Consider the following 23115-nt stretch of genomic DNA (forward strand, 5'->3'; position numbering starts at 1 on the left):
TGAATAAATAAGCTTTTCATTGATGTATGGTTTGTTAGGATAGGACAATATTTGGCCGAGATACAACTATTTGAAAATATGGAATCTGAGGGTGCAGAAAAATCGAAACATTGAGAAAATCGCCTTTAAAGTTGTCCATTTATGTTCACGATTGTGCTGAATTCACTCACAAAAATAAATGTTGTATACATTTACGGTGGGAAATTTACAAAATATATTCATGGAACATGATCTTTACTTAATATCTTAATGATTTTTGGCATAAAAGAAAAATTGATAATTTTGACCCATACAATGTATTGTTGGCTATTTCCACAAATATACCCGTGCTACTTAAGACTGTTTTTTTGATCCAGGGTCACATTTGTGGAATTTGTGAAACGTTGGACATTGTATGAACAATCCCAAAATACACTAATAAATAAATAAATATAAAGATATAAATTTGCTTTCATTTAAAATATTTAGGACATTTAAAAAATATTGTGGAATATTTTTAATGGAATGTTCAACATTCAAGATATTTTTTTCTTATTATCTTAAACAATTAAAAAAAGTAAATGTATGTGATTTCTAGGATGTTTGGAGATTTTTACTGAAAAAAGCAAGGCAAACATTACGATTAAGAAAATGTTTTTTTGCAATGCACACACCCACATTCTCTCTCTGAATTAAAACAGACAGAGACCGATGGGTTATTTTTGCACAGTTTGAGAGCAGAAGTTCTTCTTTTTCTCCTGTTTTCCTGCTTTCCACATCAATAAAAACTCTCATACAGTGTTTTTCTAATAGAATCAATTCCCCTGTATAAATTCATTTGCAACGCTGGCAGCCATCGCTCTGACATCATTAGTGTTGACTTCTAAACAGATGAGGGATGCTGTTTTTTTTGCTCACCCCCCTCTTGCTTGTGGCCGACTGCATAGCTGCCTAATGAAGTTGCTGTTTGTGAGCAGCGCAATACTGTCAGCACCAGGAACAGCGTTCTTCTATACCTCAGTAGCCGGCCTCTGGGATAGAGAGTGGGCCTGAGGCCAAAGCAGACTCTCTACTCTTTGCGCTACGTCCAGCCTGCCTCGTTTTAAAGGTGTCTGGGCTCGAGCCCTGTGATTTACAGTGCTGCACTATACGGACGACATGTTTGACACATAGATGTTAAAATCCAAAATGGATAAATGTATTAAAACATTATTTATTTATTTACACATACTCCACGCCTGCCTTGCTTCTCGTGTGAAGAGCGTAGGAGGGCAGGCAGCAGGAATGCTGAGAGAGAGCGTATTCATACTGCTCTGGATGGCCATACTTGAGTCAAAACACTTTGACCATGCTTCATTTCATCACTTTAATACGGAGTTAATCTACTGGAAGAAGTGCGGACTTGGAAGATGATGGGAAGGAGGGATTTCTGGTGAGTGGGCAGATGGGTGGAAGGGAGAGAGAAAATACGATGAGAATAATTGAGAGCGTTATGAGAGACTGACATCGGAAAGACAAAACGCAATAAAGACAGCAAATAAAAGAGCACCGGCAGAGCAAAAAACAGAGATGATGAGAATGAAGTCGTCTGGTTCCATTGGAACATCCTGTTCTGATTCAGGGGACATTCAGGACCCACTTTTAGCTAGGTATATGGATATTTTCAAAATCAAGTAGTCAGTGCAAACTGTCTAAAAGCAAACTAATGAAACCACTTCTGCAAAAAAATAAAACAAAGTTACATAAAAAAGTAAAACATTTAGAAAATACGTACAAAATATAAAACTACATAAAAATTGTATATATTTAATATGTACACAAGCACTTCACAAGCATTCATACACACACGCAGATCCATATATATATATATATAAATATATATATATTAAAGCAGCAGTAGGGAGTTTTGAGACAATGTTGACTTAGCCTGAAAATTTGAACAAGCACAACTTAGGGTCCAACCCCCTTGCTCTCTGCTGCGCTACAGCCCTCCCTCCACAGCTCCTCCCCCACAGCGGAGCCTGCCGTGAACGCGCAGGCTAGTAAGCAGGACCACCGATGACGGCGGATTATAAACAGTTATGGAACATTCACTAATAGGGACGAAACATCATCAATATGCTTTACATTGACTATGGTCTGCCCATACTTTGACTACAAACCTGGTCCTCAAATCATTATGTATTTTGCAATACATGTAGCAGCTAACTTTCTAACATTGCACTCTTTCTATAAGTTATAAATAGCTAGTAAGATTAAAGATTAACGTTAAAGGATTAGTTCACTTTTAAAAAAACTTTTGCTGATAATTTACTCACCCCCATGTCACCCAAGATGTCCATGTCTTTCTTTAGTCGAAAAGAAATTAAGGTTTTTGATAAAAACATTCCTGTTTTTTTCTCCATATAATGGACTTCAATAGGACACAAACGTTTCAAGGACCAAATGACAGTTTCAGTGCAGCTTCAAAGGGCTTTAAACGATACCAGACGATGAATAAGGGTCTTATCTAGCGAAACGATCGGTCATTTCAAAAATAAATAAAAAACTTTAAGTTTTATAAGCACAAATGCTCCCTTGCTCTGTTCTGTGATGCACGTTCGTGATCCTGTTCGAACTCGTTCATCAAAATGAACGAATCTTTTTTCGAGTCATTTCGTTCGTTGAATGAACGAAATGACTCCGAAAAAGACTCGTTCAAAATAAAAAAATCTTTTTTCGAGTCATTTCGTTCGTTGAATTAACGAAATGACTCGAAAAAAGATTCATTCATTTGGATGAACGAGTTCGAACAGAAGAGTCACGAACGACGGTACGCGCTCGCGCTGTGCAAGAGAGGGGTGATCAGCGCGTACAGGAGCGTGATTGACACTGCTAAGACATTCCTCCTGGCTCTGATTCGTTGTTTCTGACCGGGAGCGGTGTATTTCTGCAAATGGCAATAGGACCATAGGGAGGAGCCAGAGGAGCTTGATTTTTTCACAAATTATCTGTCTTATATTCTACTGTCAGGACATAATGACAGTTTTAACAAATATTTGTTTACAAAAGCTACCTACTGGAGCTTTAAGGGTAAGACGAGACACTTAGCTCACGAGACAATTAGAGACATGAGATTGGGTTCACGAGAACGAGACGACTTTTGACAAGTATTTTAAAGAAATTCTCAATGACAAAATTTATGGCTGGAAAAATAGTCTGCAGGTGCATTTTGAAATGTTTTAACTAATCTTGTAATGAATGTCATTGCAGTTCTACTTTTGAGTATGAATTGTTGTGCATTGAAAGACAACAATATACAAGCACTGTAAAAGGTTTTGCCACAAACTCAACTGATTGTCGTGAGTCTCTTCAGACCTTACTGTGCAAGAATTATGAGCTTCCAGAACTTCTGATTGAGGCTGTATGTGGCCTCCTAATTGAACTCCATTCCAGAAATTGAACGTAGAAATAAAAACAGTTTAAATAACAAAAATAAACAGTTTTAAGTGCAAACAATAAGTGCAACCATAATCAAAGTACTCTCTCAATATTCAAAGTGCAAACAGAGACCAGAACAGAGAGCAAAGCTAAGAGGTGGTTACAACTACACAGCCCAAGACAGGTTTGATATTGGGAGACAGGCTACTGTATGCAGCCTAATTTGACCGCATTTTTCCAGCCTTCAGTTTCAGATGCTCCTCTGCTATGGTGTTGATTTGGTGCTCAAGTAAGTCATCAGGGAGCTCGCGTTTTACTTTCGCTTTTGAAATCGATAAGGCGCATACTTTGTGTATAGTAGTGCTGTAGCGGCGAGTCGATGACGTCGACGCTTCGACGTCAAAATACGTCAAACGCACCCAACGCGTCATTTTTGCCGCGCGCACCTTCGCGCTCGTGCGGACGCGTCGAGTTTAAACAAGGCTTTACTCCGTGTCAGCGCGCACTCTGATCGGTAAAGGGACACAGACCTCTCCCGAATCATCTCCAGCAGTAGCAGCCTCCGAAGCACCACTAACTCCGCCTACGATTCCCTAGTAAGCTGATATTAGTATTTAAACATTCTCTATGATAAAAAATGTTTGTAAAAAATATTTTAATAACACGTTTTTGGCGGTTATAAAGTTCTAATGACGGTGTTCAAATACATAACATTAGACTAACGTTAGCCAGCTTATAGTATCATGATTCAGTACACTAGTTAGTATTTATTTACATTATGTTAGATACATTGTTTTTTTATTAATCGAGCAGCAGAAAAATTAGTCGTTAGATTAGTCGACTAATCGATTAAAATAATCGCCCAACTAATCGTTTAGTTAATAATCGTTTACCCCAGCCCTAGTGTATAGGAAGCAATGGTGCTGAGCACGCATTCTACAAGTTAAGACCTTTATCAAACGCTTACAATCTGTTGCGCAACGATCATGGTCCTGTCAGTCAGACGCACTGAGTGCGACTCTGCAGCTCGTGTTGGATGAGCAGAGCAGACTATTACAATAGCTTACAATTGAAGCGACCGCTATCCAACTGAATTCATTTTGGAGATGTTAATTATTAATTAATATTAAATTTGGGGTTGTATGCAAGGACATAAGTCATGTAATCAGGATGTTAATTTATAAAAAGTACCAAGACAAAGGCGACTCACTACAGCATTTATATTGTTCTGAAAGCAGGTAGGCGGACCAGTTTGATATCAGGGATCATAATTATGTCTTATGACTTTAAAACAATGTTGACCATTCTGAGTGTAATTTTTTTAATCAATAATGTAATGCTTTTAAGTTTTAGGATTTTTTTTGTAATACAACTACGTCATAGTTATTCAACCCCTATTCAACGCTGCTTTTTTAAATAACTTAGTTTGTATGGTTTGGTACAAAATTGTGTTAAAACACAATTAAGCCTTTGGAAGCTCTATAACAAAACTGAATTAGCTTGTGCTGTTACACAGTCTGAGCTCTCACCAAAGCTATAGAGAACAAATTGTTTTATGACATTAGGAAGTCTATGGCTACAAGAAAATTTCCAAAACACTAAAAGTTCCCAGAGACACAGCTGGCAGCCTTATTCATAAGTTAAAAATTTGTTGTACCAGAAAACCTTTGAGGGTGTTGAAGAAAAAGCACAAAAGCATTAAGGGGAATAAAATGTTTGATCAGAGCAACTGAGAAAAACCTTCAATTTACTGCCAAGGACTTGCAAGATGACGTGATGAAAAGAGGAAAAAACATTTCAATGCAAAGCATAAGAAGAACACTAGACAAGCATGGCCTTCATGTTGGGACATCTTGCCGAATGCCACTCTTGACCAAGAAGAACAAAAAAGCAAACTTGAATATCCTAAAATTCATTTGGATAGACCTCTGGAGTCCTAGAAGAATGGTGTGATGTGACCAAACTTTTTGTACCCATGGATCAGTGGTATGTCTGGTGCAAAAAAAGGTAAAGCTTATGAGCAGAACACCTTCTTCATGGTCAAACATGGAGGTGATCCATTCTTGTTATGGGGGTGGTTTCATTTGAATAGACCTGTGGAGTTCTGGAAGAATGTTTTATGGAGTGATGTGACCAAACTGGAACTTTTTGGACCCATCGATCAGCGGTACTATGTCTGGAAGCTTTTTCAAGAGAAGAAGGGGCCAATATTGCAGTAGAGAGGTGACAGAAGCTTCTAAGCACTTACAGGCAGCATTTATTGAAAGTTATATAGAATATATAACTGCACAAAATCTGTACAAAATTTGACTTTTGGGGGTTGAATAATTTTGTATCCTTTTTTTTTTGGTCCCCATGAGGAAAACAGCTTATAAATCATTCTAAGCGTTTTTTATTTTTTTTTTGAAAATCTAAAAATGTAGAATTTTTTCTGTGGGTAGGGGTAGTGGATAGGATATACAGTTTGTACAGTATTAAAATCATTATGTCTATGGAATGTCCCCATAAAAACCCAACATGTTGTGTGTGTGTGTGTGTGTGTGTGTGTGTGTGTGTGTGTGTGTGTGTGTGTGTGTGTGTGTGTGTGTGTGTGTGTGTGTGTGTGTGTGTGTGTGTGTGTGTGTGTGTGTGTACCTCCACAGCAGTAGTGCTGGTGTGTGGCTCGAACCTGCTGTAACAGTCTCTCCATAGATTCGATGTGACCTCTCCTCCTGCTCTCTCTCCCATCGCAGTCCTTCCAGTCTACCATTGAGAGATATCACACAAAACTCAGTTTTGGCATTGTGACATGTTCTAGATATTAAACAATGTCATTTAATTTGATTCAGTCAGATTTGCATAAAAAAGAGCAAAAGCTTATCTGATAATGCTAGTCTACAGAAGTCCTGTGTATTTATAACTAAATTTGACTAAAATAATCCACAACTACGGTGAAATGTTGTTGTCAGGGCACTTGTAGAATAGCGACACATTACCGAGGGAGGGTGCATTGTATTAAAGAGGTTATTAAAAAAAGAACCTGTTCTTCCAAGGAATTCAGAGAGCATCAAAGGCGATAGGGTAAGTTGAAATCGTGATGGTTAAATAATAGCGCAGTCCTACCTTCAAGGATGTTGGCTATATGCACTTAATACAATTTTCTCTCCTTTTAATGACATGATATGTGAATTAAAAGCAGTGCTAAAGGGTTCAATGTTGTTTGGTTCTGTGTTATTTTTTGTTTGTTTGTTTGTTTGTTTGCTTTTTGGAAATTATCATTTTGTTTGTGCTAATTGGCAACTGTGGCTGCTTTGCATAACTTACTGGAAGGAACAGCAGAGGGAGGTTGAGAGAGTTGTGCCGGACTCCAGCCCTTCATATTGCAGGCGGACACTTGAACATAGTACTGTCTACCCTGTAACGAACAAGAAAAACATCTTAAAAATCAAGTGTTCCCCAGGACAAGTTTTACTACACATTATCAACAACCTGTACTACCAGTGGAGTACCACTATCTGTGGACATAACTCATAATTCATAGCAGACATGTTCACAAGTCTCGGATGCATAGTCCAATTCAAGTATAAAGTTTAAAGTTGTGTCACAAATGACCTACTATACACCATGCACTATGTACTCTACTGCATAGCGTATGAATTTAAGAAGCAGTTTGCCATCCAGCATCAAAGTCTTATAGCCCCTCGCCTTCCATTACATAAGGAAAGCTCATCGACTGTTTAAAGTGTCCCACATTCTACGTGAAATTTCATTATGAAAACACTATTTACTATTTATACAAAAACACTATTTATACTATAAAATGGCACAGAATAGTACAAATTAAGACACAAAAAGTGATGTCTGGAGCGGATATTTGTTTTTAATGACACTACGTTCGATTAAACCATCAAAATATCAGAATTTGTGAACAAAACGTTAAACTTGGTATTTATCTGACAAAATGACTTGGCAAAAAGGCTAACTAAAGCTAAAGCTTTTATATTAGCATTCAAAAAAAAGTGCAGAGAAATACAAAAAGCTCACAGGAAAAAGCATACGCTGTCTACAACATAAGTTATTTATAGTTCTCTCTTGTTTTTGCTTGTGCATAATTTCTTTGTATGACAGCCTAGTCAAAAATTATGTCCGCACAATTTAGCATCTTAAATTGCTTTAATAAAACTCCAAGCACAACTACGCAATATGCTTACAAAATCTCAAACACATTTTTAATAATAATTGAATAAAGGGTGAAGATGTTAATTTTCCTTGGCTGGATATCTCTTTTGGCCACTACTGTATTTACAATGTATATACTTTATTGTTTTTTTATAATAATTTTTAAATGTATCTAAAAGAAAGTGTAGTGCTTAAATAAAAATATATAAAGAATATTAAAAGATCATTTCAAATGTATCCTTAATACTTTTAAAACATGTATATAGTATATTTATAGTGTATTCATTATTTCTTAAAACAACAAGGTGCTTTTCGATCTAAAAAAAATATTTAGGCAAGTTATTATTCTGTACAGTAAATGAACAGAAAACATTCGTCAAGTGCATGATAGAATGGACAATCTGATTTTCTGAGAAAACATTTTCTCCTTGTAGACTTGAACGTGAATCAAAGTTTCTATATCTGGTTCACAGGCTGCACACTGATTTCAGCTTACCGTGGTGAGACCGGTAATTGTGAATTTTAGGGACTGCAGATTCTCAAGGATCAGCTCTCCAGCTAATAAAGAGAAGTCCTTCAGACAGCTCCATTCAACTGCAATGCACGTCATCACACATTATATAGAATTAAAAAGCAGAGAACATCAATAAATGAGTGGAATCTAAAGAAACCAAACAGGACAGACTGAAATAGGACACGGTGATGTTACAGAAATAGGACATGGTGATGTTACAGAAAAACTAAATACGACTTGACTGTTTTATCATCTGTTGAAAATTACTATGTGTTATTGCTTATAAAAATAAAAACATCCCTACTCAGCCCATTTTATACAGTTTATTAACATAGATACTCATACTGTAATGTTAGATGTTAAATGATGACTGTGAACAAACCCTGATGTGTTTTTAAAACACTGTACTAATTACTGTAACTAATTAATTTAATTTAATTTAACTAATTATTTGGTCTGGGAAAATTGTAATTGTGGTGTATTTGTTTTGTTCCTTTGGATAAATAACAAAATGTAATTAATTAATAAAAAAAACAAAAATCTATGAAATAAAACACCTTTCTCAAGGTGTGTGTGTATGTAATACAGACAAATGCACATTAAGTCTGCACTGACCTTTGTATTTGGTCACCACAGCTGAGTTCATGCTGGCAGGTTCCTGAAAGCTAACAGTGAGAGATGTGCTGCCGGTCACACTCAGACGCACCGTCAACGGAGCCTCCGGTGGCCCTGAAAGAGCCAAGTCAAAGGTCACATAGCATCTCGCTAGCAAATAATAGACCAGTGGTCTCAGACTCAGCTCCTGGAGGGCTACTGTCCAGCTCTCCAGGAGTTTACCTCCAACCAGTTCCAACTCCAGCTTTTAGTAATCCTGAAGACCTTTATTAGCTGGATGGGGTGTGTTTAATTAGGGTTGGAGCAAAACTCTGCAGGGCAGTGGCCCTCTAGGGGCTGAGTTTGAAACCATTGTAATAGACCCTTTGTACTGTACATTTGGGGGGGGGGGGGGGTTGGGTATTCTCTGAAACTATCTGAAAGTGACTTCTGTGTGAGCTGTGCTTCATAAATCGCTGCACTATTGATAATAGACAACAGACCTATTTTTGCATGAAAATTGATATCGAAATGTAATGTGACCTCACATTCACTCAGTATTTTTGTCTTGTTTTCCAGTACAGATATCTAAACATTCATAAATCAAGATGTATTTACTTAAGAAGCAAAATGGCATTAGATACTAAGATTTCTGTAAAATTTGTCATTTAAAAAAAGTCATTTTATGCTTATCTCAAGAAGAATTATCTGCTAATGGGATAAGAAAAACTTGTTTTCAAGAAAATTCATTTTGACGTAATATCGTCATTTTGTTTCTCAATTAAATTAATCTTAATCTTTATTAGAATATCTAGATGTTTGTACTGGATAACAAGACAATCAAGGTCTTGGGTTGTATATATGTTGTATATATTGTATATATTCAAGGTTAACACAAATTTAATAAACCTAAAGACATGAATCTATAGCTGTCACTTGGCAGACCACTGTCCTTTTTACTTCCATTTATATGTACTTGCAGCTTTTATGTGCCTCAATCTCCTTGTTAACACCTTCATTTTGTACTTGTAACTCAAAGCACACATCACAGATAATGTGCCCTTGTGTTTCCTGAAATCCTTTTCATAGATACCTGTGAGAGTTTCTCTGCAATCTTTAAGAGCGTCTACGGCAAAACATATCTGATTCATCACGGCTGCCTTCACTTGAGGTTGTTTACAAAGAGAAGCCAACAAAACTCGCCTGATATAACAAGTAATCAATATGACAGGAGGGTGAGAGGGACACTATTGTATGTGTTTGCAGCTCAAGAGTCATTTCAGGACAATCAACCTGAGATTAATAACTGTGGACCAAATAATCATAGTGCCTTGCTTGCAGAGTCTTATCATTCTAATAAAGTGAACAGGTTGGGCCGATATGGGAATCGATGACCTTTCAGTTGAAATGCTGATAGATTAGACAGGACCGTTTGAAAATAAAGGCCAGTTCAATGAGTATTTCATTGTAGCATAGCATATGAATGACCTTTTTTTGAAATGTTAAGCACTGGAAGAAACTTACGTGCATGCTCAAATCCTGTGCGCATGCGCTTGTAGAGTTTGCATCTCCACTCCCAAGCTTTGAGCTGTTTTTCTTTGTCAGACGTTTCTAGGCTGAGACTCTCTCTCATCACCTGGGTAGACAGTTCGCTGGCTCTCCTTTGGGCTTCCTGCACCAGTGCTGAGAGATGGGCATCTCTGCTTTCCAAACTGACAACTGAAACACAACACAGAGAGGTCTGTTAATGAGACTTTTCATTTAGGCTGTTCCGATCAGTGTGATTTTTTTTTTAGCTAGTGGATAACCTTGCATTTCAGTTTAAAGGTGAGGTGTAAAGTAACAATGTCTTATTTCAAACAGGTTTCATGTATAAAATAAAAAGGCTCTTATGAAATGAAAATGAATGACACATTCAAGATCCACGTTCACATCCAACACTGGTCGCCCCACTTTTACAGCATCCTTAGTTCTGGAAGAAATTTTTCTGTTCATTTCCACTATCATAAGTAAAAATTATTCTTCAAAAAAGAGTCGCCTTTAACCAAAACCCAACAGTTCAGAGATGAATCACAACATTACAAACTACGATTGGAAGCAACATTTTTAAAAATAAGGTACTAGATTATGTACTTTAATTCATTTATAAAGCCTTCATTCAATGAACATGTATTGCTTTTATCAATGCTGAAAGCAGTTGTGCTCCTTAACATTTTTTGTGGAAACTGTGATACATTTTTATCAGGATTCTTAGATGAAAAGAAAGTTCAAAAGAACAGCATTTCTTTGAAAGAGAAATATTTTGTTATATTTTTGAAGGGTAGTGTATCATCATTCAACAACCTCTGAATTTATGGTAGCTTTGTCTTGAAGAGTTTATATTTTATTGCTAAGAATCAATTTAAGACTAAATCTATGGATACATTGAATGGTATTTTTAATTCTGGAAATGTAATACTGCTCTCTATAACTGAAAAAAACCAAGATCAAGCACATATGACTACATCAGTTAATACCATATGAAAAATATCTGTTACAAGTAGTACAACTGCCTAGTTTTGCTGGCCTCAAGCACATTCATCTACAAAACTGTTTACGATCTAAACTGCACTGTGAAAAAAGACAGCAGTAACAGACTGATCAAATGTATCTCAAACTTACATAAACCAAAAATAAAAGTCATGATTGAAATGACAGGAAGCCCATTACACTACCATTAAATCTCCAGGCTCACACTGCTTGTGTCAGCATAGCGGCAGATGAAGTCAGCCGTGTGGGGTGGAGGGGAGAGGTGTGGATGTATGTACTCGACGGTCGTCTGGAACACACAGGACTGTGTTTGGCCGTATAGATTTGTCATGGTAAAATGAATACTGCCTAACCAGTCCTACTCGTAGGCCGTGAATACAGCTGCATTTTCTTTCAGAGCCTTAGTCATAGACCATGACAGCAAAATAAACAAATAAATACATGGCTGAAGAAACCCTCTTTCACTGGCCCAGCCCGAGCCTCTGGAGACGGGAGCTCTCCGGGGGAGATGATAAAGTGTGTGTTGTCAACTCGGAAAAAAGGGGGCCTAACTTAGCCGCTCTTACACGGGGGTCCACGGCGCAGTGGAAAAGGTAGCCATATTAGCAGTCTTGAGGTGCAATTTCCTGCGCTCTGAAGATTGACATCTGGCTACTATGTGTGGTTAATTGAACAGACTATAAATTAATGGGCGACTCGGGCGATATTGCGCTGTCACACACAGTTGGCATTGTCGGGGCTCTGGGACGGCCCTAAATTTAGGCATTACGGGCCACAGCCCTGCCCATAAACATGCTTTAACTTAAGCCTTCGTTCGGACCTCCAAACTGTCAGGCTTCTGGCTGATTGATTTATTTGGCACTTCTGGCCTGACATAAATATAATGCCTAAAGCCCAGGAGGGGAAAATACGGCAATGTTTATTTTCTGTTTGTTTACAAGGATTGGATTGTGCCACGATGAAATGTTTTGAAATTTAACTGCAGCCTGGGTACAATAAATCACTTAGTATAATTGCCCTCCGTTACATGCATCATTGGAAAAGTTAAACTATTAAATGACAAACCTTGTTAAGATTTTTCTGAGGGGATGCCGTGTGCTGTCTACCCCACCCCGGCCCTGCTCCGACTGCAGTATAGTGCTCCCTGTTTGGTCTCAGTGCAATCATGAAAAAGCCGAATGTTGTCTGTGTGCTCTGGACTGGAGGGACTTTTTTTCTCCATGGTGTTCAAGGTAAGAAACACCTGTTCTACTATTGCCAAAGACTCAGGGACTGAATATGCTATTGATTAATCCAAGGGCAATGGGTGCAGATATTGCATTAAAACCTGATAACCAGACTCAGCTTGTCCTCAAAAATAGTTTGGTATGCTTAAAAAAATGAAAATTGCATGAATGACGTCAATGATCATTTCATTTTACATAATGTGACACTCCACAATGTTATTTTCAAAATATTACACAATAAACGTAATATTTTATCTAATTAGTGGTTACGACAGATGTCATTAGATGTTTAAAGCAGAATTATGAGTGCTTATGGCAGCTTTCATGGAAAAGTTTATTCTAGTATTTGTACCTAAAGACGATTATTACTTGAGCCCCTAAAGCAGTGTCAAACACTCACACTGGCTCCATCTGTTTATCGTCAGCTTCATTCTAAACAGCTTGTGCAATTACAGAGCATCTGCTTTTGGTTGCCACAGCTAAACAGAAGTGACGCAAGAAAAACCCTTTGATGGTAAGTAACCACGTAGAATGCACTTTTATTCCTTAGCGATGAAGATGCGATGTTAAAAAAAAAGCACATATAAGTAACCCATGTCAAAATAAGTAGCAAAATGTCAATAGCAAACATAATTTCAGCCAAAATACCACAATTACAGTTACTGCTACAACTGTAAAATCAATATGTGAAATAAATGTTTGTGTAAAATGGTGTTTAAATTTTTTTTAAGTCAATTATTCCGCTTATACTACGGTTATCACAACTCAAGACATTGTTCAGATGTTGTATTTCAAGAAATTTATCTGGCTTTTGTCCTTAAAATGCTTTTGTGTGTGGGACTAATTTCTTACGCATCTTTACCCACACCTCCATTGCTAATTCCAAAACAACATTTTAGAGCTAGTAACAGAGGTGTGAGCCATTGATAGCAGACTAATGCAGACAGAGAGAGAGAGAGAGAGAGAGAGAGAGAGAGAGAGAGAGAGAGAGAGAGAGAGAGAGGAAAAGAGGGATTAAGCATGTGTGAATTACCTGAGTTAGAATGCGTCTCTCAACAGCGTTAGACAGTAGCGTCTCTACTAATAGCGAAACTAAGTTTATCGGCTTCAAGAACAGTGCCATTATTACCAGTGAGAAATATCATGTAGCTATTAAGTTGCTAAACTATTTTACTGATTAAATGGTCAGAGCAGCACTGACAACACATTTATGTGCTTACTGTATGTGTATGCATTTGAGTGAGAGAGAGAGAGCGCGAGAAAGAGTATATGATTTCCGCACATAACAAATTTTTAATTTTGTGGCAAAAAACATGGAAATAGTTTATGGTTTTCATCCAATTGTTGACTATATTTATTTGTTTGGTCAGTGTCTTAGTGGGTTTTGATTATTTTGCAGTTGTAGGCTTTAAGGACCTTTGAAATAACTGAAATCATTTGGCGAAGTGAAATGGACATGTAATGCGGTCAAGACCTGCCTGGAAGTACTTTAGCAGTCCGTTTCCCTGAAAATAATTGTACACCTTAGAAAGTTTGTCAACCAATCGATTCAAACAGCCCCGTAGTATAAAATTATATTAACTGAATTGTACATTATTAATGTTACGTAACGTGGTATATGGAAACCCTCACGATGAGGAATAGTTCCAGTAGACAGACTTTAATCAAAAATTCCCAGGAAACAGGATAAACGCAGGAGAAAACCCACACTACTACAAACGAGAAAGGACAGAGACTAAGGGCTTATGAGCTTAGACCAAAAGAAGTGAACTAATGAGTTTTAACTGGACAACAGGTGAATTGAATAAGGCTAACAAGGAAACAAACTAGAAACTAGGTCAGAGGACAAGACGAAAACAAAGCAAACTCGTTACAGTACGCCCCCTCTTGAAAAGGCGCGTCCTCACAACATGCAACACTGTCCAACTGAGGAGGGAGGGCGGGGGCTCTGGAGGAGGGCGAAGAACTGAAGAAAAACAAAAAGAGTCCAGAATAAAGATGTCCAAGGAGGAGTGGATGGTGTGAGGAGCCATGGGGAAGCCAGGAGCAGGATGAGCCAGATGTTTAGCCAGGGACCAGCCAAGACTAGTCGAAGGCAGGAAGAGCCATGGTGGAGATGACTTGATGGAATGCATCCTGGGTACGACCGACGGAGATGCAGCCACTAATGGAGACCCAGGTGAATACGATAAGCCGAAGAGCCCACACAAAACCGGTTGCACTGGAGGTGGAAACGCGGGGACGAGCGCCTGAGGTAGAACCGGTGAACCAGAGGACAGAGGCAGAGCCAGGGGGAAGGCGCAGCCAGACAGAGCAGAAGGTGCAGACAGGGCAATGTCTGACCAAGTAGTAGCCGGAGGGATGAGGGAGCCCGGTAGAGCCGTATGGCTGATGGTTTCTGGTGGAGCCGAGAGAGGGAGTGGCTTAGGTGGAGCCGATGTGTCGACAGGCCGCGGTGGAGCGATGGACACAGAGGCTGGAGGCGGAGTCTGGGAATCCTCTGGGCCGGGTGGAACTAGCAGCCTGAAGCACTAAAGCAGAACAACACAAGATGTTGTAGGAGATGCAGAGGGCCTGAAGGATACCAGCAGAGGTGGGACAGAGGAACTGGCTGTTTAAGGAGGTTGGAGAGGGAGGTTTGGCAGGCATTCAGAATAAACTGGGGGCACTGGAGATATAGGGCACGTTGCAGATACAGGGGGCGCTGGAGATACAGGGACATTAGGTTTACATAACACTCACATTAAATCCTCCACGAGATTGTCCATTAATTCCTTCAAATAACCACCAGAGATTCTAACCATAGCATCCACTGCAGTGGGGTTGTGGGCAGGGCTTCCCTCCAAGCCATCAATCTCCACTAATACTCCCTCTGCTATGCACGATGTTGCCGGTTCACGCACCTGGTCAGACACTGTTTGTGAGGGGCGATGACCCCTCCCTTCTGACCGCTTCTATGGTTCGGGCTCGTAGATCGCTGCAGGCCAGTCCCCACAGTCTGTGGGGGCACTAACGTCTCCGTGCAGTCGCTCGCTGGTGGTGGATGGCTGGTCTCTGGCCGTGTGTTCGGAAAGGGGCTGGTAACGTTGTCATCCTCAGCGGGGCCAATGGTGTGGGCTTAACCGCAGTTCACCAACACCCACTCGACCAACTTGGCAAAGGATCCTCGAGGACCCACACCGGGCAGGCAAGCCTTTTTGCGCTAGTTCAAACTGGTCAAATAAAAAGCGCACAGGAAGCAGTCTGGATAGTGTGTGAGGCTCGCCAGATAGAGGAATCCAAATGTGTGGGCCTCGAGGCTCCAAGCAAAGCAGCAGCACAGCAGGTGAATCCATGCTGATCAGGTTCAGTCCATTCTTTTGTTACGTAACGTGGTATATAAAACGTCTCATGATGACGAATAATTCCAGGAGACAGATTTTAATCACAAATACTCAGGAAACAGTATAAACGCAGGAGAAAACCACACTACAACAAATGAGAACTAAAGACACTAAAGGAGAATTGAGGTCTTATAAGCATGAACCAAACAAAGGGAACTAATGAGTTAGTTAATTGGACAACAGGTAAACTGAATAAGGCTAACAAGGGATCAAACTAGAAACTAGGTCAGAGGACAAGACAGACAGGCAAAACAAAGCATAATCGTTACTAATATAGCATATATACAGTATACATACACATTATATATACTGTATATATATATATATATATATATGTGTGTGTGTGTGTGTGTGTGTGTGTGTGTGTGTGTGTGTGTGTGTGTGTGTGTGTGTGTGTTCAAAGTTCAAAAAGAGGAGGAGCTTGCACACATAATAGTAAATAGAAGAAGATTTCTTACAAAAAAATACAGTGATTTAGAGACCAAAATGCAAATACAAAACATTTTCGTCATCAGTGTCGTTTTATATTTACATATATAAACATATAATTTTGGGACAGAACCTCAAGAATAATAAGAATAATACATTCTGTATAAATATTACATTAGTGAAATGCTAGCATTTTCAGATGTTTTGTCAAAATGTGTGGTGAGGACAATACCTGTACTAACTTTGGTATTTACCATGTAACATTTTTGTGAAGGACTAGATTAATTAACAGATTTACTCCAATCCAACTTGAAACTTAAATAATCGTTTGAATGCCTCCTTATTAAGGATACACTTCAAACACAAGAAGCTATTTGGACACACCGAGGGAATTGACTGTTTAAAGCTTTTCATTGGTGAATATGCATACTCACAGTGAGGGCTCTCCTTCCCTCCAGCTTTGAGCAACAGCTTGGCTATGGGTACGTTGTTGGTCATGATGGAGATGTCCAGAGGTGTCAGGCCTTCACTGTTAGGGGTGTTGAGGTCCAGTTCATCAGCTGTGTACTGAAACAGCAGGATCTGCACAGCATCCAGGTCCTGCTGTTCAACAGCCTCAAACAGAGCCTCACTGCTCTGAATGTTCTGTGAGGAGAAATTAATCATGTAATTCCACAAGGTCAAGTGACAGCAAATACTATTACATCGTTACAAAAAAATTCCATTTCAAATAAATGCTGTTCTTTTTAACTTTCTATTCATCAAAGAATCCTGAAAAAAATGTATCATGGTTTTGACAAAAGATTAAGCAGCACAGCTGTTTTCAACATCATTAATAATAATATGAAATGTTTCTTGAGCACCAAATCAGCATATTGCTGGTGATCGATAATTTGACACTGAATTTGCTTTTACAAATAGATTTCGAATTCTACCCTGTCTGCCTAAGTCAATTAAACAGACTGAATTAGGATGCTTGAACAAACAATTTTTTGCAATGCACTACATATGCGTGTTTATGGTTTTCAGGAAAATCAAGGTATGTTTCTGCATACTACTGTTAACTGAGATTGGAGAAAACACACAAAAAACAAACAAAAACAGATTTTCGCCTACAATCAGCACAGACAACACAAAACGAGGGCACAGATTGTCTGTGTTTAACTGCTCATGGGTTTGACCTACAACCTTTCCATTACCAGCACAGAACTGTTACCAGGCATCCACCAGAGGGTAGACACAGAAATTTCTAGTTCCTTAAAGAATGCAGTAGAGGTCCAAAATTAAATGGGGATTGTTTAAGCAAGTATTAGGCTAAAACAAAACATTATAATTATAAGAGCTTCTCCTCTTCAGTTGTGAGTTTGATCCATGTGTGAAAACATACAGAGGCAGCAAGGGTGAGGGATGTAATCAGGCACTTGAGTCAGATCTAGCTGTATATAATCAGTGACATTTGTGGAAGTTCTGAGAGCACGGCACGGCGCTGACGGTCTCATGAGCACCCGAAATGTCATTCCAGCTCAAAACATGTCATGTGTAAGGTCAAGTGAATGTTAACATCAATTGATTCTACATTATATAAATGTAAATGCCAGCTTTTTACTAAAAGACAAATTGTAATTATTGACAATACACATTAGGGTTCTTTAAGCTGAATGTTATTTGCAAAAAAATAGCCAGAGATGGTGGTCTCAAATATATATATTTTTTGTCCAAAATACTCACAGATACTTTGCGGATACGGTCAGATCGGCCAAAAAAGTAGGCATCTTCGAAGGAGGAGTGGCTCCCTTTGAACTTCTCCGAGAGGTTGCGGTAGAGACGCTTGGCAGCGCTGGGGGAGGCGGGACCCGCCCCCTTCTTATTCTGCGTCAGCTGCAGGTTCTGCATCTGTTGTGTCATAGTAATGGAGAAGTTCCTGTGGAGTCGAGAAGGGAAAGAGAACAGACAAAACACATTTAGGTGTGATGCCTGTTGCATCAGTGTTGTTAAGAGTCTGCACTCGAAATAAATTCTTAGCATGTGTTTCGGTATGTAATTTATGACTAATATCTGAGTCAGTAGTGCCTCAGGGACAAATGGCCACTGGATAGTCATTAATGCTGAAGCTCAAGCAAAAGCTACCTGCAAAATAACTGCATACTGATGCACAGGTATTTTATTTTTAAAAGAAAAAGGCACATCTAAATACGTAACATCTAAATGAACGTTTTTGATATCTGCACTCGTTCAAAAGTTTGGGGTCAGACTCAGTACGTGTTTTAAAAAATATAAATATTATTTTTCATTCAGAAAGGATCCATTAAATTGATTAAAAGTGGCAGACATTTATAATGTTACAAAATAATTTCAAATGCCGTTCTTTTCCACTTTCTATTAATCAAAGATTTCCAAAAATTGTATCACAGATTCTACAAAAATATTAATCAGCAAGACAATCAATGTTTTTTGAGCAGCAAATCAGCATATTAGAATGATTTCTGAAGGATCGTGTGAAACTTAATTCAGGCTGTTATATTAAAACAGATTATTTAAAATTTTAATAATATTTCACAATATGACCATTTTTACAGTAGTTTTGATTAAATAAATGCAGTTGTTGTGAGCATAAGAGACTTCACAGGCACAAATTGCATTCCTTCAAAAGAATTTATAAAAATTAAAAACAATCTGACACATTAATTTCAAGCCATTAATAGTCAACGTCAAAACTGATATCGCTTAAACCGTAGCAGACAATTTTATTAAAAATGATAGCCAGACTGTCTCTCACTCCACATCAACATAGTCTAGTTGTCAAGGATATCCTCAACGATCTTACAGTACAATGAAATCCTGCAGGAAATCAATTAATTCTGAGCCAAGAATAACAGTAAACCCAGACAATGAATTTATAGTAGCTGTTCAGAGTTTCTTAATTTTTAAAAAACACACCTTAAAATAGCACAGCATAGGTAATAGTTGTTTTGATGCATCAAAAAAGGACACAAATATTTATGAAAGAATATACTTTAGACTGTTCTGAAGAATGTGTGAAAGAATATTCTTTAGATTGTTCTGAAGAAATTTGATCTGAGTTAACTGCAGGTTATGTAATGACAGACGAGTAGCACCTTTATCACTCCTCAATCTCTCCATGACGAGCAAAAACAATTCATATAAATGCCTGAAAAAATATCTGTTCCATTTGTCAAAGCATCTGGCACGAGTACACACTGTCTGAACATGCTAAGGGCATGAGTGCACAAAAATTTTGTTGATTTGTGAAAACAAATATGAGAACTCCCTTTCAACACCTTCATTCTTCCAAAAAAAGCAAACATCAAAATTGTCCCTAATTGACATTCTCCTTAAAAGCTGTGGAACTGTAGGGGATCTATGTGGTATTTCTCATCCCAGTGGTCTATAATCCTGTCAGACATGACATTAAGGCAGTGTCCTGTTTTTTTGAGCGTGCAAACACCCACTCATAGCACTAATAATAATGCACTCTGCAGTGCTAGATTGAAGCCTCTGACACCAGTGAGTAATTGAGCGAGCAAAGTGAGAGGTCGAATCGGAGCGGTGCTCTAAGGTTATGCCTTAAATCCAATTAAGCCATTAAAAAAAGGGAAAGGCAGCTGCCACTATGACTGAGGAACACCTGTGGGAAACAGCAGGTGGGTGATGGACAATTTAAGCAACATTGGAGAGGGGAATCGTCTTGCGAGTACACTTGGAGTGAGTGACTGCAGACGGACGAGAGTACAGAGAGATGCTGAACTCACCTGTCCAGACTCTGGGAGCTCCCCGGAGAGCCTGAGAGGAAAAAGAGGGGTCTGAAATCCTTAATCAACGCAGCATCGCTCTGCCTCTGGTTGAGTCTCTGAGCCAGTCGGGAGATCCTACTCTCAGATCTGATGAGAGAAAGTCCAGTAAGATGAGGGAAAGAGTCGGTTTCAGGGCACGGGAAGAGAGAAGAGATCAAAACAGACACCCCTGCTCTGGAGTTGCCCGGAGTACCAGGTGTTCACCGGAGCTCTCCTCTTCACGCGCATCTCGCCGCGGTGTTGGCAGGCTAATGTGCGGTGAGAGGAAAGAGGAGAGGAGATGGAGGGGGGGAGGGAGAAAGAGAGAAAGGGAGGTGGAGAGAGGGGCATTCTGCAGGCGCTAGGATGAGCGACACAGACAACAAAAGCACACAGGCGTTTAAAGCAAGATTCCACTGAGCATGCTCAATGCACGCTGTGCAAGCGATGGGGATGGGGGGGAGGGTAGAAAGACCTGTCGTTCTTTTCTCATAATCACTCCAGTTGTTTTATTATCCCTCTTATCAGCAGAAACAGGCATCTAATCCCCCAACACAACAATATTCTGCCGTTCTGACTGTCAGGAGTGGACATGAGCTGGATCCACAGGTGATTTGACGCCCATTTGTTATTTCAAGCCCCAGTGAGTTGTCTACCTACACAGTATTTTTTAAAACAGCACAGGAGGGCTGTTCCAAAAGGTAGGTAGCATAATTATTAAGATTATGTTTCTGCCCCTCTGGGTGCATTTGTTATTGAGCTCAACTAGCCATCACTGAGTTTTTCATCATATTCTTGGAAAAAAAGATGGATCCACAGGTCATAGACCCCCACATCCAAACCAAGCCGACTAGCTAGACTGCATATAAATGTATTATAAAATCGTAGAAATAATCCTAGAAATATTAAAAAAACATAAATGAGATACAAATATAAATTATTAATATTATATTTAATATAATTAATTATAATTAAACTATAATTCAGGTCTTTACATTGGCTTTCAGTTACATTTAGGATTGCATTTAAAGTAGTATTACTGGTATATAAATCACTCAATGGCCTAGGACCTTAATACATTGCAGATATGCTCACTAAATATAAACCTAACAGATCACTCATATCATTCAGGATCACATCAGCCAGAAATACAAAGGGTTCACTCTAAGCATGGTGAGTCCGCTTTTAGCTACTATGCCAGCCGCAGCTGGAACCAGCTTCCAGAAGAGATCAGATGTGCTCCTACAGTAGTCACATTCAAATCAAACTCAAAACACATCTGTTTAGCTGTGTATTTACTGAATGAGTACTGTGCCACTGTACATCCGACTGATTACACTGTATTTTATTTTGCATCCTCCTTTAGTTTATTCTAAACTGAACTCAAATGGCACTGAGAATTGGGTAAGAGAGATGAAACCATGCTGATGACCAGGGTCTGTGGTGGAGTAGTGAGTTTGACGTGATTAAACTCGAGGTTCTGCGGGGTGCGGACCGGACTGATTCCATTCCTAGAGCTTCCGAACAAATGTAACCCGAGGTTACCCCTTGAGTCAGTCCTAGAGCTCCTCCTGTCTGATTTTACGGGAAAATCGGATCCATCGGAGATGTCCAATAGATTTCTTAGGCGCGCCGAAAGAACTCCACAGACACAGTGTAATCACCATGGGAAAATCTCAGAGTAAAACTGGGAGTTGTTTAAAATATGATACACCGATGTTTTGCTAAATGAGAAGTTTATCTATGTATCATCTTTTTACTCTTTTAATTCATTTTATAACTGTACCATATATCTATATTAATTTCTTTTATAACTGTTTGAATTTTCCTTGCTTTTCTTTTGTGATTATTTTAATTCCTTTCCGTAAAGCACTTTGAATTATCATAGTGTATGTAATGTGCTCTATTTGCCTTGCCTTGCCTTAATATTACAGTTATTAACAATATAATTATAACAGCCAGTTATATATTACTATTAACAGTTATAAATACACTTTTACTATTCATTTCGGAAAAAGCATGAATAAAAAGGTGATGGAAAAAGGTGAATTGAAAATGGCTGAAACATGACGGTAACGGTATTTAGCTTGGAGATTTAGGGTTGTGTTCTTTCATATTGTTTAATATCAAAATTATACAAATATTAATTTTATTATTAACACTTTACAATAAGGTCTCATTTGTTAACATTAGTTAATGTATTAAGTAACATGAAGTAACAATGAGCAATACATTTGTTACAGTATTTATTAATCTTTGTTAATGTTATAATCCAGCTGTTAATTGTTTGTTCATGTCAGTTGATAGTGCATTACAAAATAGAACATTTGATTTTAATAATGAAATGAACATTAAATATGATTAATAAATGCTGTAGAAGTATTGTTCATTCTTAGGTTATGTTAAGTTAACTAATGAAACCTTATTGTAAAGTGTTGCCATTTTAATTATCTCTTATATAATTATAGCATATATTTACTAAAAATACCAACAGGTAGAATGTTCCAAATCAGCCACTTATGAGGTTCCTTAAGTTCCTATGTAGGCAGCAATGAGGCAGTTCAATGGGTTTTGGAACAGAGCCAATAAACATGAATCACAAATCTGATGAAAACTTAGTTGTGGCTAGTCGAAGTCTTCAATATGAGATGCGCCCAGAGGGAAAAATGCATAATGCTCAACTTAACTGGAGCATTCAAACTAGAAGATGTAATTTCCCCTTGTTGTCGATGATGTTGTTATAATTATGGTCAGAACGGGGAAAAAATTTGTTTGTCTATGTATTTGTGAAGACCCTTAGGTTTTAAAGCAATATTGAGAATGAGTGCTCAATCACTGCATGTAATGCTTTTAATCCATTAATACTGACTTAATAGCTGGAATGCTTGACTGTGTGTTTAGTGCCCTAGTGCACAAAAGCATGTCCTGATTTTTATTGTCCCTATGGCCAATGGAAAATTACAGTTCCATTAACTGGCGGAGGTTTTTTCGAAGTGTTTTAGAAGTAATATTAGCTTTTAAAGATGACCATTTGAAAAAACAAGTTTTACTGTGAGAGGATGTGTAGATTCATTGTAATTCTACTCTACGTC

General features: G+C 38.5%; 1 protein-coding gene across 4 annotated transcripts in view; it reads right to left on the reverse strand.

Annotated features, from left to right (window-relative positions):
* Nucleotides 1-23115, reverse strand: part of ankfn1a (ankyrin repeat and fibronectin type III domain containing 1a) — a 99871-nt gene that overhangs the window by 19790 nt on the left and 56966 nt on the right. For 3 of the 4 annotated variants that reach the window (XM_077200512.1, XM_077200513.1, XM_077200511.1), the window contains 8 exons: nucleotides 20003-20131; nucleotides 17961-18153; nucleotides 16667-16877; nucleotides 10190-10384; nucleotides 8687-8800; nucleotides 8054-8151; nucleotides 6703-6793; nucleotides 6034-6141 (listed from right to left, as the gene is read on the reverse strand). In XM_077200512.1, the coding sequence (XP_077056627.1) occupies nucleotides 6034-6141; nucleotides 6703-6793; nucleotides 8054-8151; nucleotides 8687-8800; nucleotides 10190-10384; nucleotides 16667-16877; nucleotides 17961-18153; nucleotides 20003-20131 (1139 nt within the window). The remainder of the gene's footprint in view (nucleotides 1-6033; nucleotides 6142-6702; nucleotides 6794-8053; nucleotides 8152-8686; nucleotides 8801-10189; nucleotides 10385-16666; nucleotides 16878-17960; nucleotides 18154-20002; nucleotides 20132-23115) is intronic. The other variant, XM_077200514.1, reaches the window with a different exon arrangement.

Source organism: Siphateles boraxobius, unplaced genomic scaffold, assembly GCF_051911475.1.
Source record: "Siphateles boraxobius isolate OS27281-9 unplaced genomic scaffold, OSU_SipBor_1 46, whole genome shotgun sequence".
Lineage (NCBI taxonomy): Eukaryota > Metazoa > Chordata > Actinopteri > Cypriniformes > Leuciscidae > Siphateles > Siphateles boraxobius.